Below are 13,769 nucleotides of genomic sequence, written 5' to 3'. Positions count from 1 at the left end.
CTCCGTTCGTTTCGCAGCTTAAAGCGCGACTATGGTGTCCACTGCTGGTTTCAAGGGACAACGGCGACGGCGACGCCGCGAAACGCAGAAACGGGCGCCTAAGAGCAGCGCTCTAAAAGTAACCTGGAATTTATCTAAGCTCAGGCATTTCCTTCAGCCTTCTTTCAAATATGAGCTGCGTTAGAAGAATTCAATCCGAGTAGACAAGCGAGGGGCAAAGAGGTGCTCGTAATGACATACATGACGGTTTAACGAGGGCCTCGAATCTTGCAGACTCGATGCCTCGTACGTAGTATACGAGGGTTCTCGCACAGCTTCCGCCCTCACCGTTCGACCACGTTCCTACGTGGCACTCGCGGCAATGCAGGACGCACCACGTCCGCCGCTGTGGACGAGCTGGTGAACATTGTGAAGGTTCCTTTACACTACGCATAAATAGATCGGAAAAAAGATTGGACAGCGTCGCCGTAGCTCAGTTGGTAGAGCGCCGGACGCGAAATTCGGAGGTCATGGGTTCGGATCCCATCGGCGCCATGTGGTTGCTTTCTCTTCTGCTTTCTTATCAACTCAATTTAAGCGATAAAATAATTGTGCATTAATCTTCAATTAATTAATAGCGCAAATTTGAAACAAAAAATTAAAAATCCCCTATTTTCCTTGGTTTCGCTGGCTGTTGTCTTCCGTCATGTTATTCCTAGTAGGCTAGCCCTAAACTGATCATCGCCTTCAAGTCGCGTCAGGCTGCACAGCAGTGTACTGTCCACTGCTGAAGTCCGATGTCTGCAAGCGTTACCAATCGTCACTGAGCCGCGACCTCTCTAGAACCCTCCATCCTTGGACGTACGGGTTGACCTCACAGAACTGTGCCGATAAAACTACTCGAAGCTTTGTGCTCTATACACTGAGCCCTTTACGCCACAGGAAGTGCCGCGGGCACCCTTCTGCCCTGACCGGAAGCGCGCTGGAGTTTGTTGAACCGTTCCTCGCCGTACAGACGTGGCGGCCTGCAGATCCGCCTCTCGAACGTTCTTCGAGATTCGCCGTCGCCTTCGAAATACTTCTATTTCTTCACACTACGCTTCGCAATCACGTCATCGTTGCATTACTGGTGCCTCCAACGACTCTCGTATGAGGCTTGAAGCAGCGACATCTGCCGATATCTTCGGCTGCGCCAGTGCCCCGCCGAAGCATGGCTGGGCCGTTCTGCGAGGAGGATTGCTCAGTTCGGAGGAAATGGCGACATTTTTTTGCACGAACCAAGAAAGTAATGATAAAAGGAACTTCGCGAGTTTTTGGGCACTGGGTGTCGTTCGGGCAAGCAACGTTCTTACCGTCGTCTGCGGCCGCCATCTTTGTAAAGATAAAAAATAAGAACAAAAACTCGTGAGTAAGATATTGCCCTGCCGCAGCAATTACGATGCATGAAACGGAGCTTCGTGGGAGTAACGGAAGGAAGAAAGAATCCGGGGCCCTGAGCAAGAGATTGCAGGAGCCGCTACGAGTGAAAAGAATGAACTCGGCGATGTGACGTCACGGGTCACGTGGGGGCAGGATGTGTAGAAAAGTTCCGCGTTCGTAACGCCGAGGAGACTGAGGAGGAGTAGGAGAAGGACGAGGGTGAAAGGAGGGATGTCTCAAATCGGGGGCGGCAGAGGAGCAGAAAGAACGGGCAACCTCCGATTCGTCTGTAAAAGATTCTTTTTGTCGCCGATTTCGGTGCAGGTCGGACGCAGAGGCCAAGAGCGCCGATCATCTCTCGTTTCTTCTCGTCTCGTATTGCGTTGTTCTGTCGTATTTAACTTATTTTTTTTTGGTACTGGCTACAAGACAGCCCCGAGTTTTCGCGTCTATGTTTTTGCTTCCCTGTGCTTGAAGCGGTGCTCTGTCGCCTTCAAACCAACTGGACGAAGCCGCGCACTGTCTTCATCGCGACACTAGAAAATAATGCATGGCAGCTTCCAGATCCCAAGCGTGAGTTCTGCTCATTTTCTGCGCCTTTATTTTTTCAGCTCTTATTAGTGTCACTCTTCATACCCGTTATCATGTTACATGACATGCTGTTTCTATTCAGACGTCATACACTTGAACGAGCGCAATGAATGCACGAACGTTACGCCCACCTGTCTCGTGCGCGTGGTTGCATGGTATAGTTCGTATTGCGGCACGGTACGCAGAAGTTATTTACAACATTTGTATTCAGCTCATGCTCTTGTATGCGAACAACGTCCATAAGCACTGAAAGGTAGTTCTGGAATGTTTAGTGTCAAATAGATGGAGTACACGGAACGCCTTTTGAGCCTTAATCCGTTGAGCTGCATGGATGTTCGTGTTTCTAGCCCTTCCATGCGTGAAGTGACCTTTATGCTGTTCAGGATAATGGATTGTGTTTAGACCTCAGCTTAACATGATCTGTCTTGGCCGATGACTCAAAGGAGCAGAAAAGTGTGCGACGTCTTATCTCTGGGCTTCATGTCATGTTAGGAGATGCTCATAGGTGAGTTTCGGGCATCAAAGCGCAGAAAAGACACGGTGTGTTGTCTTGGAGACACAGTTCCTTCATTAACCTCTACAAACTAATTTTGAGGAGGCTAAAAATTTTCTTTTTCATTTTATTTGATGGGTGCTTGATCACTGTTGAAGCAGCCCTAATCGTGACGGTTTTGAGCCATTTCTTCCAATAGTTCCGGTTGCAAACACTAGTTGTTACCGTACATATCTTTCCATGGTTATTGCAGCGCTCGAAATTCCGGCATGTCCTTTAGACGTTAATGCCTTAGGGTGCAGACCATGAGCAACCAGAGCGAGGAATGCGAATAACATCGTTTTGTCTGCGTCTTTCCCTATATGCCTGTTAGGTATCTTTTCTTTAAAAACAAAGACCTTATAGATTCTGCAGTTCATCCAGCGCTCACTGTACCACGACATATGGTCGCATTTTTCCGCCATGCATCTTACCGCACCCAGATACTTAAGCAAAACGCATACGTCAGTGAGTAAACACAATCGGTTTACGTCATCAAATGCTTTTCTGCACGTTTCTTTTTATTTAATTGCCAGTGTTCAGAACCGACAGCGGCAAAAAGAGAAATGTAACACGAGGAAGCAGGTTCTGTTACGGGAGCTTAGTTAAGCAAAGTTTAGTTCGTATTGGACAGTTTTTTTTAATGTCTGTAACATTTCCCAGCAGTTCATGAACTGTTTGCTGCGAGTACACGTTAAACAAGTTTCCCAGTGCTTAACACTTAAAGGGACACAGAGGAGAAATTGAGCTTGGCTTGCGTCGATAGATTACCGCATTCTAAAAAAAAACGCGCTACTTCCAACAAAATCAGGGCTGTTATTAGTTAAAAAAAACAAAATGGTCATATCTATGTGTCTGTGATATCAAAAGGCAAAGCATCCAAATGTGCAAATCAAATGTGTTTTCTGTGTGACGCTTCATGCGATGTGATGTTTCGGCAGAACGCTTTTGTGAGCACATTTCATCGCAGGAACATTTAATACGCAGTTCAGTTTCAGAGTGCCCATTCCTAGCGCTGCGCTCGTACCACGCTCGAGCTGTAACCTCAAGTCCTTGATTCAATGACGTCGGAGCACAAATAGAAGGTGACCTCATTTGCGTGGCAGAACTTAAGGTACCACACTTGTAAGAGAGATCAGCTCTTCTGTTCTGTTTTAACTTGTAAACACGATTACGCCTAACACGCGTTCGTCGAGTGTTCGACCCATTGTCCCGTTCGAGTGGAACACCGCAGAGGAGAGGCAGTGCATCAAGTGCGAAACCGCATTTTTCTGTGACTAGTCCCATGCTTGGCGGCGTTAGTCCTGGCGCAATCACTTGTACATTTTCGCTTTTTTTTTTCAATCTTAAGCCGAGTGTTAAACTTCAGCGCCGAAGTTCAAGGACTCGCAGCAGTTCGGCTTGAACAAGTCGGCCCTACTTGCACCGCCAACAGAATGGGGATGTTCGTCTTGTCGGTGGCGGAATTCAAGCCGCGAGGATTAGGGCGTCGCGGCGAGCCGCCTTGAAAGCGCTCTCTTCTCAGTCGCCTTCTTGAACTATGACCCCCGTCATACCGTGCGTCCAAGGAAGTAGACGAGCGAATTAAATGCGCGCTTGTAGAGGATCCGACAGACTCAGTAGAAGGACGACATGCAGAAGGGAGATTATCTCTCCTTGCGTTTTTGTTCTGCTCGTAACATCCCGCATTCATTTTGAGGCCCTACCCCATGTCGCTTTGATTTCTCAACGCTGTTTACCTACTTTTCTATTTGTTTTTTTCTATTTGCAGGTGTTGGGGAGCTGTGCTCCTAGCGGCGTACCTCTTGCTGCTAGTGTCAATGGTAGATGGCAGGAGACACGTAAGTTGACTATTTTTTAATCTCTCTCTCACTCTGATCGCTTTTGTCTTTCCCCCTCCAGTTTTCACTTTTGACAGTTTTGTTTTTCCAAATGTGTGCATGTGTGTGCGGGCGAGCGGGTAAATCTGTTCCTGGTTTCAGTACATGCGCTACACCATCCCGTGCACTTTGATAATCGCGTCTCTGCGATAGTCGCACCGCGCTCGGTCTTCTCTCATAGATTTTCATCTTTTCTCGGGAATGCCGCTCTTCTATACTTGGTGCCCTCGCTAACCACCGCGGTGGCTTAGTGGTTACAGCATTCGGCTACTGAGAACGAGGGTGCAGAACTGTATCCCGAACGCGGAACGATGGCGGTGTCAGAGCACGTTATAAATATCCCCACGTGGTCGAAATGATTCCGGAGCCCTCCACTACGGCACCTCTTTCTCTCTTTCTTCTTTCCCTCACTCCTTCCTCCCTTCGCTTACGCCGCGGTTCGGCCTTTCTTCCTTCACTCCCTTCTTTATCCCTTCCCTTGCAGCGCGGTTCAGGTGTCCACTGAGACATGTGAGACAGTTACTGCGCCGTTTCATTTCCTCGTTACCAGTAATCGTTTTGCATTTCTCCTCACTAAAACCAAATGCGGTATTGGATTCTATGGAGCTTGGTCAGTGCTAATCGAGGACTGCCAATTCGTTCTAGAGGTAGGTAGGTAGGAAAGACTTTTATTGCTCTAGAAAGGTGCTAGTAGCAGACTAGAAAGAAGAGGTCCATCTTCCTTCTTCTCACAGGGTCGGTGCCCCTATTCCAGGGGTCCGCTGAGCTTCGCTGCTCGTTGGGCGTGCTGGACAGGGTTGCCGTTGGTGGCTACTTTGCGCCAAATTGGCTACTTTTCGACCCCGTCTGGCGATGAAAATTTCACGCTGGCTCCTTGGCTACTTTCTGGCTACTTTGAACTTCTATTTTGGCGCATTTACTAGCCATTTTTTTTTTGCAATTGCATATACAATAGCAACCAAGAACAGAAAAGAACAATTATTTCCAAGCTTTGCTGTCCTCATCGCTGTCCTGGTCGCCTTGATGCGCGCGCGCGTCCTCGACGCATATATTCCTCCAACGAGCTGGAGTCTGAAATACGCCAGCAGCAGAGAATTAGCGGTGCACTTGATCGCGCATCATGTTTGACTTTCCGGCACGCAGCGGCATCGTACAAGGACACTTGCGGCGAATGCCCTTTTCAACACCTGGCGCAAGGAGCACTGACAATTTTGACCCTTCCAATTTCTAATGCTGATGCTGAGCGCGTGTTCTCTTACGTGAACTTGACCAAAACAGAGATCCGTAACAAAATGTAGCTGGATTTGCTTATGGCAATTCTGCGAATCAAATTCGGGCTACGACTCCAAGAAAAAACAGCATCATCGTTTAACGTTCCTGCTGAGTTGTTCAATAGAATGTGCCAAAATTACTCCGGCAAGAACACTATCTACTCTAGATAAACTACGACGCGGACTGAAATTTTATTTATTTGCAACGTACCTGATACGTGAAGGCCGAGCAAGAGGCCCAAAATTCCGTGCTCTTTATTTACTCTGTGTTTTTGTGTTGATTCAAAATGATATTATTTATTGTTCATGAATAAAAGTGGCTTATAATAATGGCTCTTTTCTACTTGGCTACAAATTTGGCGCCAAGATCAGGTGGCGTGGCTACTTTTGGCTACTTTTAGCTTCAGTTCTGGCTCTTTTTGAAAAATTCCCAACGGCAACCCTTGTGCTGGATCACACCTTGTTGGCAACCCAGATCGCCGCTGGAGAGCCGGCTCTCCCACTGTTCTGCACTCGGTTCTTTGCGAAAGCTGTCGTTCTTACTGCATTCCCAGGTGATGTGTTACAACGATGGTTTGCTGCCACACCACGGGCAAGTGTCCCGATATTGCGTCTGGTAAATCTTGCTAAGGTTCGTCTATGGTTGGTTTATGGGGTTTAACGTCCCAAAGCGACTAAGGCTATGAGAGACGCCGTAGTGGAGGGCTCCAGAAATTTCGACCACCTGGGGTTCTTTAACGTGCACTGACATCGCACAGTACACGGGCCTCTAGAATTTTTCCTCCAAAGAAATTCTAGCCGCCGCGGCCGGGATCGAACCCGCGTCTTTTGGGTCAGCAGCCGAGCACCATAACCGCTGAGCCACAGCGGCGGCAAATCTTGCTGAGGATATGCAGGTTTGGGAATGTTTCTGTCTGCAATCTTCGCCAATACACTGCCTCTAGTTGATTTAGACCAGGATGAGGCGGCGGATAGCGGATCCTTAACGAACGCGTAACAGCGGCTGGGGTGGTGGCTGACACCTTCCACATGGTCTGGGCATGCCAGCGAAATCCTTCTCTTCCACCCTTAACCCATTCCCCTGATCGTACGCAATCGTACGCTAGTCGTACGCAAGTCGTACGCAAGTCTGTGCCTGGTTTCATATACCTAGTATCTGTCAGTTGTATTCCTCGGAGCGTCTTCCCGAGAACCGTGTCGGTGGCCTGTTTCTCTTCACGGGCCTACGGCGTGCACTTGTGCTCGTGCACGACACGTGCCGACGCGACGGAGCCCACAGCTGGAGGCTTTCTTTTTGTCTGTCAGCTACGACGCCGCCCGCATTCACTATGCATGCGGCATAGCTGGTGGGCCATGGCGAAACGGAGTGTGAGTACAGGTGGCCAGTGGCTTGTTTGTATACACTTTGTGTAATGGTGCTTACGGCAACTTGCCCTCTCTGTGCCGCTGGGGAAGGTTTGAACCTCAGAGAAAGACCCTTCGTAGGAGGAGAAATCAGAACAGAAATTTGCGGCTGCGGCCTGATTTTTTGAAAGTGAAAGGCTGCCATCGAATATGCAGAGTGTGTTAGTGCGAAAGAACGTTCACCAACACCGACCATTAATATTGTCTCGATCTTTCTTGTGGCGTCAACTAGCAACAGCGACGCCTTGTTAGGGTAAAATGAAACCAAATAAAGTACCTACACTCAAGCTCCGCCTTTAGGGTACGACGCGATAGCGTTAAGGGCCGTATATGCGGACTTGGTCATTCTCTACTTTACATTCATATGTGCCTGGGAGTCCTCACACACACCAATCATTGGGCAATGGGGCAGCGGTTAAAGGATGCGCTGCCCTGCGATGGTAGTTGCTGCATTTGCGTGGCCCAAGTCGCTCTTCTCGAGCAACCTCTCGGGATCAGTCATTGATCTAACATCCACCTGCCACGGTGTGGAGTTTGCTCACAATCCGTGGGCAGGCTGTGATGAAGCGACAAGGTCACGTGACCTATGTTGCCCTCCTAGGTTGCTTCTCCGGCGGGCGGCTACCTGGCCACCCTACGCCACCCTGTTTTTTACTCACAACGCCGACAGCTCTGGATAACGGGGTCTTTAACATCACCATCATCAGCCTGACTACACCCACTGCAAGGCAAAGACCTCTCCCAAGTCTTTCCAATTAACCCTGTTCTTCGCCAGCTGCAACCACCGTATCCCCGCAAACTTCTTAATCTCATCCGCCCACTTAACTTTCTGGCGCCCCCTGCTACGCTTGCCTTCTCTTGGAATCCACTCCGTTTAAGGACCAGTGGTTATCGTGCCTTCGCATTGCATGCCCTGCCCAAGGCATTTCTTCTTCTTGATTTCGACCAGAATGTCATTAATCCGCGTTTGTTAATCAGCATAGATGCCTATTAACAAGGCATACTATGTCAGCGCATAAAACCATGACGCTCGTCCTCAAGAGATTCCAAATCATAATTTGCCAAAAGAACTCCACTATACGATTGTAAAAGCGGTCAAAAGACGAAGGCACAGAAAGACGGACACACATCTTCGTTTTCGTCTTTTGCGCGCTTTTAGTATCGTATGTTGCACAACCACGCCGCCAACAAAGCAATGGTGGCGCAGTGATTATGGCGCACGGCTGCTGACCTGCAAGACGCGGGCTCGACCCCGGTCACGGCGGTCGAATTTCGATGCAGGCGAAATTCTAGAGGGTTAACTCCTGAGCTATACTTGGTTTTCAGGCATAATAAATGATTTTTAACGCAACCGGGGACACAACACAACAGCGCCCTTGTTGTCGTCTTTCTTGTGTTGTGTTCCCGTTGCGCTAAAAATCATTTCTTATGTTTGAAATTCTACATGCACGTGTACTGTGGGATGTTCGTGCACGTTAAAGAACCCCAGGTGGTCGAAATTTCCGGAACCCTTCACTACGGCTTCCCTCATAGCCTGAGTCCCTTTAGGACTTTAAACCTCATAAAACCATAAACCGTATGTTGCACAACTAGCCTAAATACACTGCAGCTGCTGAAGAATTCTGCTCCTTTAATTCACATCAGCCTGAGTGGCTTATTTTATTTGCCGTTCATTGTGAAGCGCGATGGTAGCCCCACAGAGGCAAAGGCAATTTCGTTTTCGAAGAAACTGCAAACATAACCAGACAGGCCCACGCTGATGCGTCCATTGAGCATGACAGCAAGACAAAGAAACATTCAAACTGTTTGAAATGCACCAAGCCAAGCCGACCACGCAATTCAAGAGAGCATACTACCGTGCTAATTGGTGCTGCATAATGCATGGGATGAATTCGGCGCAAAACCAAGAGGGACACAGGGACACAAGAATTACCTATGTGTCTTCTTGTGCCCCTGGTCTGGCTATCGCGCCGAATTCATCTCATTACGACCGCGCAAGTTCGTGTTCATGGCCGCCAACCGGTTGTCCTGGTGCCTTTTTTCCGACGTCGGACATTTTTTTTATTTCTCTTCCCGCGAAGAAAATTGTATTCCCCCGCTCTTGTCTTTCCTGCGCAGCTCATCCGTCACCATGGCCGCCACGGCCGCCAGCGGCGCCAGCACCAGTTCCTGCAGAACGTGACAGTGGGCCTGAACCCGGGCTCGTACCAGGAGTCCGGGCCCTGGGGCCCTTGGTCGGGCAACAGCTCCTGCTCCAGGACTTGCGGTGGTGGAGTCGCCTACCAGACCAGGATCTGCGAAGATTTTAGGTAACACGAAAGCCTGCTAGCCGTACACTGGCGCGAAAATGTTTTTGAAACTTTGCGTGATTCAGTGACGTGCAAACCTACACTGTAGGTTATGAGATAGAACGCAGCAGAGGGCTCTCGGTTAATTTAATTTATTACGTCAGCTAGCTGTACCGATAGTTTCATGAGCCTTGCCACGCGGCAAGCCGACGTACGGCTACGGATTCTACAAGGACACACCATTCCACGGCCCTCGGAACAACCGGATTTGCGGGCTTTGGAGAGAACGTGGGGGACCTTAATCTTCAACTTTTTTACTGCTCTTCAAGCACAGTCCAGTGGCCAATATGGCCGCGTTCATCGACATCTTTTTAAAAAGGTATGACTATGTTCTGGTTCGCTTGAAAAGGCATTCCTCATGGTCGAAAACAAAATAGGAAACATAAGAGCGGTGGTAATCTAGAAGGATTGGGCGAACGGTGTTCAAAGAGAGGAGGAAAGCTCCGTTGCTTCGAGCGAAGCACACAGGTGGTGAAAGGCAGACGCGTGTTGTCCCTCCGGATAAAGTTAGCCTCCGCGTCCGCGAAGAGGCTGTGTCGGTGCCAGCTGTCGGTCAAGACGTGCCGTTGTTTGCTGCGCGACACGAAGGACAGGGTGGCCTCGGAGGAGGACCCTTGAGTGGCCAGATGGTGATACGTATTTTATGGCTGGTTGGTGCGTCTCACGAGCCTCCATGATGACAGCGTACAGCTTCCTCGTTTCCCTGTTTTACCCAGGTGGGATGGGAACCGGTGTACGGTTAGCCGCAGGCCATTTTCTTGCAGCTTCACTAGTTTAGCCGCCTGCCGAGCTGTTCAAAGGGACCCCCTACAAGGTCGGTGAAGACGGTGGTGTGCAACCGTAGAGTTGTACAGGACAGCCAACGGAACATCTTGGTCGGCAATGGTAGTCGCCATTGGCAACTGAGCTCATGCAGTGGTTATGCTACCGCTTTTCCGATGATCGGTATCCATATATACGAAGGCAAGTAGCCGTCCAAGGACTACACCGCCGTTTGCGACAGTTGGCTATCCACGGAATGCCTTCTCCTCAACTCACAGTCTCCTTCCCGGCACAAGTTCCCAGCAAATCCATGTCGCCTCTGCGTACTAGTCCAAGAACACTCCAGTCGAATGTACTCCTATCATGGCGCACGACGCGCGTGGCGTCTGGGCTCGCCATGCCATCGTTAGTTGTGTGCAACCTTGCTGGACCTGCGGTTTCGTTTCACCATACCACGGTGCAGCTTTTGTTGAACCGAGTCAGCCGGCATGTGCACCTGAAACCATACTGGTTCATGCGCTCGTTCCAAAGTACAGCTCGCTGTGCAGCCGCCATATGAGGTCACGGTGCCTCGCATAGATTGCTAATCAAGGAAAACGTCATGCACTGTCGAAAGTCAACACTATTTTTCAAGCCGCCTACCTTCCGCACTGCTGCACCGTTTTTAGCAGGGCTGGGCTCGGAGCAGCGTATCGCTCAATCACCAGTGATAGAGCGTTCACCCAGGCACCGCATTTGTGGCTTCACTCCGGCTTTCCTTCACCCGAAGAACATGTGAGAGAGATGGTTTTGCTATTCCACGTGTCTTGAGTTTATGGGACGCAGTGGAAAATGCTAATGCGTTTGGCGCTGTCGGAAAGCGGCACTACTTTGTCACGAGTAGCACTGAGCAAGCGTGCTTGGCACGGCCTCCGGTTTCCATCATGCTGTACGGAATTAATGAGGCGGAGCGCAGCTGCGTCAGTCGCTTTTTCACGTTTGTAACTTGCTTCTTCGCTGTATCAGCACTTTCTTTCTTTCCTTCTTTCTTCCTTTCTTCTTTCTTTCTTTCTTTCTTTTTCCCATCTCTAAATGTAGTCATGTTGTGGTACGGCTACTTCCCCTCTCTGCTTCTTGGTTTTTCTTCGCTCTTATGACATGTTTACTCGCATATGCCTTCGTGTGTTTGCTTAGTTCCACGTATTTGTCTTTGCATATTTGTGCAAGCACGCACATACACACACACACACACAACGTACTACTTTTCTTTCGTACATTTCCCTCTATCTTATCGTGATCACGCCTTCTTCTTCCAGTTCTTATTTCTTTTTTCACTTTACACAAACACATCAGCCACCAAGCAATTCTGACCTTCCACTCACCCTCCCTTTGTGCAGTCTGCGAATATTCGAGCAAAAGTTCGAGCCTGACTTCCCCTCCACCCCTCGTGGCTTCGCTGACATTTTCTTTTTTTTTTCGACCTTAGACACATCGAAAGTGCGGGACTTCGTTACCGTTGCAGCCCTCACTTTTTTCCTCGCTGAGTGGCTTGTTTTTCCTCTTCCATTTCGTTCTCTCCTTCGTACTCTCCGTCGATGTGAGTTTTCTTGTGGACACCGCGAATCTGTACCCATCGCTTCGCCGTCAGAGCCGTCACTCTGCGGTCGGTGATATGCCGTAGATTCCGCAAAAATACAAAGTCCAGATCGGCATTCTAGTGCGTGCGGGCGACACCAGAGGGTGCGGCGGAGCCGCAATTGCACTTCAGTGAAAACTTGTGGCCACGCGGGCCAAGAAAATAAGTTACATGAAAAGAGAAAACGAAGTTACACAAGGGTGGTACCTGACGCTTCTTCCGAGGTTTATACGCGACCCGAATGTGTTCACCACCTCAGTTTCCCACTCTCTCCGTTTCTTTTTTACAGCTCTAACCGAGAAAAAAATTCAGGGGGCACTTTGTCTAAAGTGCGTAGAGGCGAAAGCGTTTTCCGCACCACTTGACGGCCTCTGTGGCACTGGTGACGTCACCACTGGATGACGGCACACATAATTAATGACTAATTACTAAGTAATGACAAATTACTAATTAATATTTAATTGCTGATTAATTACTAAATACTAATTAACTACTACTTAATGACGCTTTAGCTTCGCCTATAGGTGTGGAACGCGACAGCGTGTTGTACAGCTGCCAGGGAGTCCACGGAACGCCACCACCTGTTCGGCGCGATGCCTTGCCCTTTGAATGCAGAGCTTTTTGAGGAATGGAAATGGCGCAGTAATTCTCTAACATCTCGGTGGACACCTGAACCGCACCGTACAGGAAGGGAGGAAGTCGGAGTGAAAGAAGGAAGAGAAAGAGGGTCCGTAATGAAGCAAATGAAAATTGTATTTGAGAAAAGGAAATTACGCAGTCACTCTCTCACATATCTCGGTGTAGTAGTAAAAACATTTATTGTTGCAAAAGGAAGAGTTAGGGAGTAGGGGGTGGGGGATAGATAGATGTGGTGGTGGTGGTGAAAAACATTTATACTGCATTAAATTTTTACAGAGAGGTGATTGGGGTAGGCTCTATTGGCCCTTTCCCCTAACAATACTAGGTGGAGCCCCTATTCCGGGGCCCCATTGTCAAGCAACGCCGCCCGCGTCCGGTAGAAGACTCCTGAGCAGATACGGCGGTGAAGCTACAATAAAGGAGACACAAAGCACGGAGACGATACCAGACGAATACAGAAACACCATCAAAGTAGCACCGATACCAAGGAATATGGACCCGTACCTACACATGGTGCGAAGAGAAGCAAGAGTAGAGTACGTACAAAGAACACTGACAACTAGAAACCACACTGTGTACGTAGACGCCGCTACATACACTGGCAACAGAAACAACAAGAAAAGCAAAGTTGCAACGGTGATCAATTCGGACCTAAAAGAAATCACCAGCGTGTCAATTCGGAACTGTACGGTAGTCGAGGCCGAAGAGGCAGCCGTGGCTCTAGCGGCAGCGGAGGGCTACCGATCCAACAGATCCTTAACAATACTTACCGACTCACACGCTGCATGCCGCAACTACCTAAAAGGCAGAATCAGCCACAGCGCGCTTCGCATTCTCCGCTCAAGTGGCAAAACCGAAAACAACCAGGCCAAACACACGATAGTTTGGGTGCCGGGACATACCGACATTACGGGAAATCAGGAGGCGGATAGGATAGCTCGAGGGTACGCAACAAACCGAGCATCCAACATTCCCGACACCGCTGAGGAACCCGAGCCGGTAGCCCAAAGCTATACAGACATTCTTAACTACTACAGAGGGATCAGACGAAAATACCCGCCCTCACACAAACAACTCAATAAAGAAGACGCCGTAGCATGGCGGCAGTTACAAACGGGAACATTCCCGTGTCTAAACATCCTAAGCAAAATCTACCCCACACAGTACAAGAGCGAGTGCTCGTGGTGTGGAGACAAACCAACATTATACCATACCACATGGGCATGCCAGAAAATAGACAAGCTACCCAGAATTGAAAACCCGAGTGCGGAACAGTGGGAGAGGATGCTTTCCAGCGACATCCTGAAAGTCCAACAAGGACTAGTAAGG

At 49.2% G+C, this 13,769-nt stretch overlaps 1 protein-coding gene and 1 non-coding gene across 3 annotated transcripts in view; both read left to right on the top strand.

The window, feature by feature from the left end:
• Positions 1 to 461: 461 nt before the first annotated feature.
• TRNAS-CGA (transfer RNA serine (anticodon CGA)) lies at positions 462 to 534 on the top strand. The gene has a single exon. It is a non-coding gene; the product is annotated as a tRNA-Ser (tRNA).
• A 1,084-nt stretch (positions 535 to 1,618) lies between these two features.
• The window catches only part of LOC149344643 (papilin-like), a 45,769-nt gene continuing 33,618 nt past the window's right edge, over positions 1,619 to 13,769 (top strand). For both annotated transcript variants that reach the window (XM_089542647.1, XM_089542646.1), the window contains exons 1-3: positions 1,619 to 1,971; positions 4,293 to 4,362; positions 9,195 to 9,385. In XM_089542647.1, coding sequence (XP_089398773.1) covers positions 1,949 to 1,971; positions 4,293 to 4,362; positions 9,195 to 9,385 — 284 coding nt within the window. In that variant the 5' untranslated portion in view covers positions 1,619 to 1,948. The remainder of the gene's footprint in view (positions 1,972 to 4,292; positions 4,363 to 9,194; positions 9,386 to 13,769) is intronic.

Source organism: Amblyomma mixtum, chromosome 5 (genome assembly GCF_055824585.1).
Source record: "Amblyomma mixtum isolate Tamu chromosome 5, ASM5582458v1, whole genome shotgun sequence".
Lineage (NCBI taxonomy): Eukaryota > Metazoa > Arthropoda > Arachnida > Ixodida > Ixodidae > Amblyomma > Amblyomma mixtum.
The sequence above is the reverse complement of the archived record's forward strand: the minus strand, read 5'-3'. Positions and strand labels throughout refer to the sequence as shown.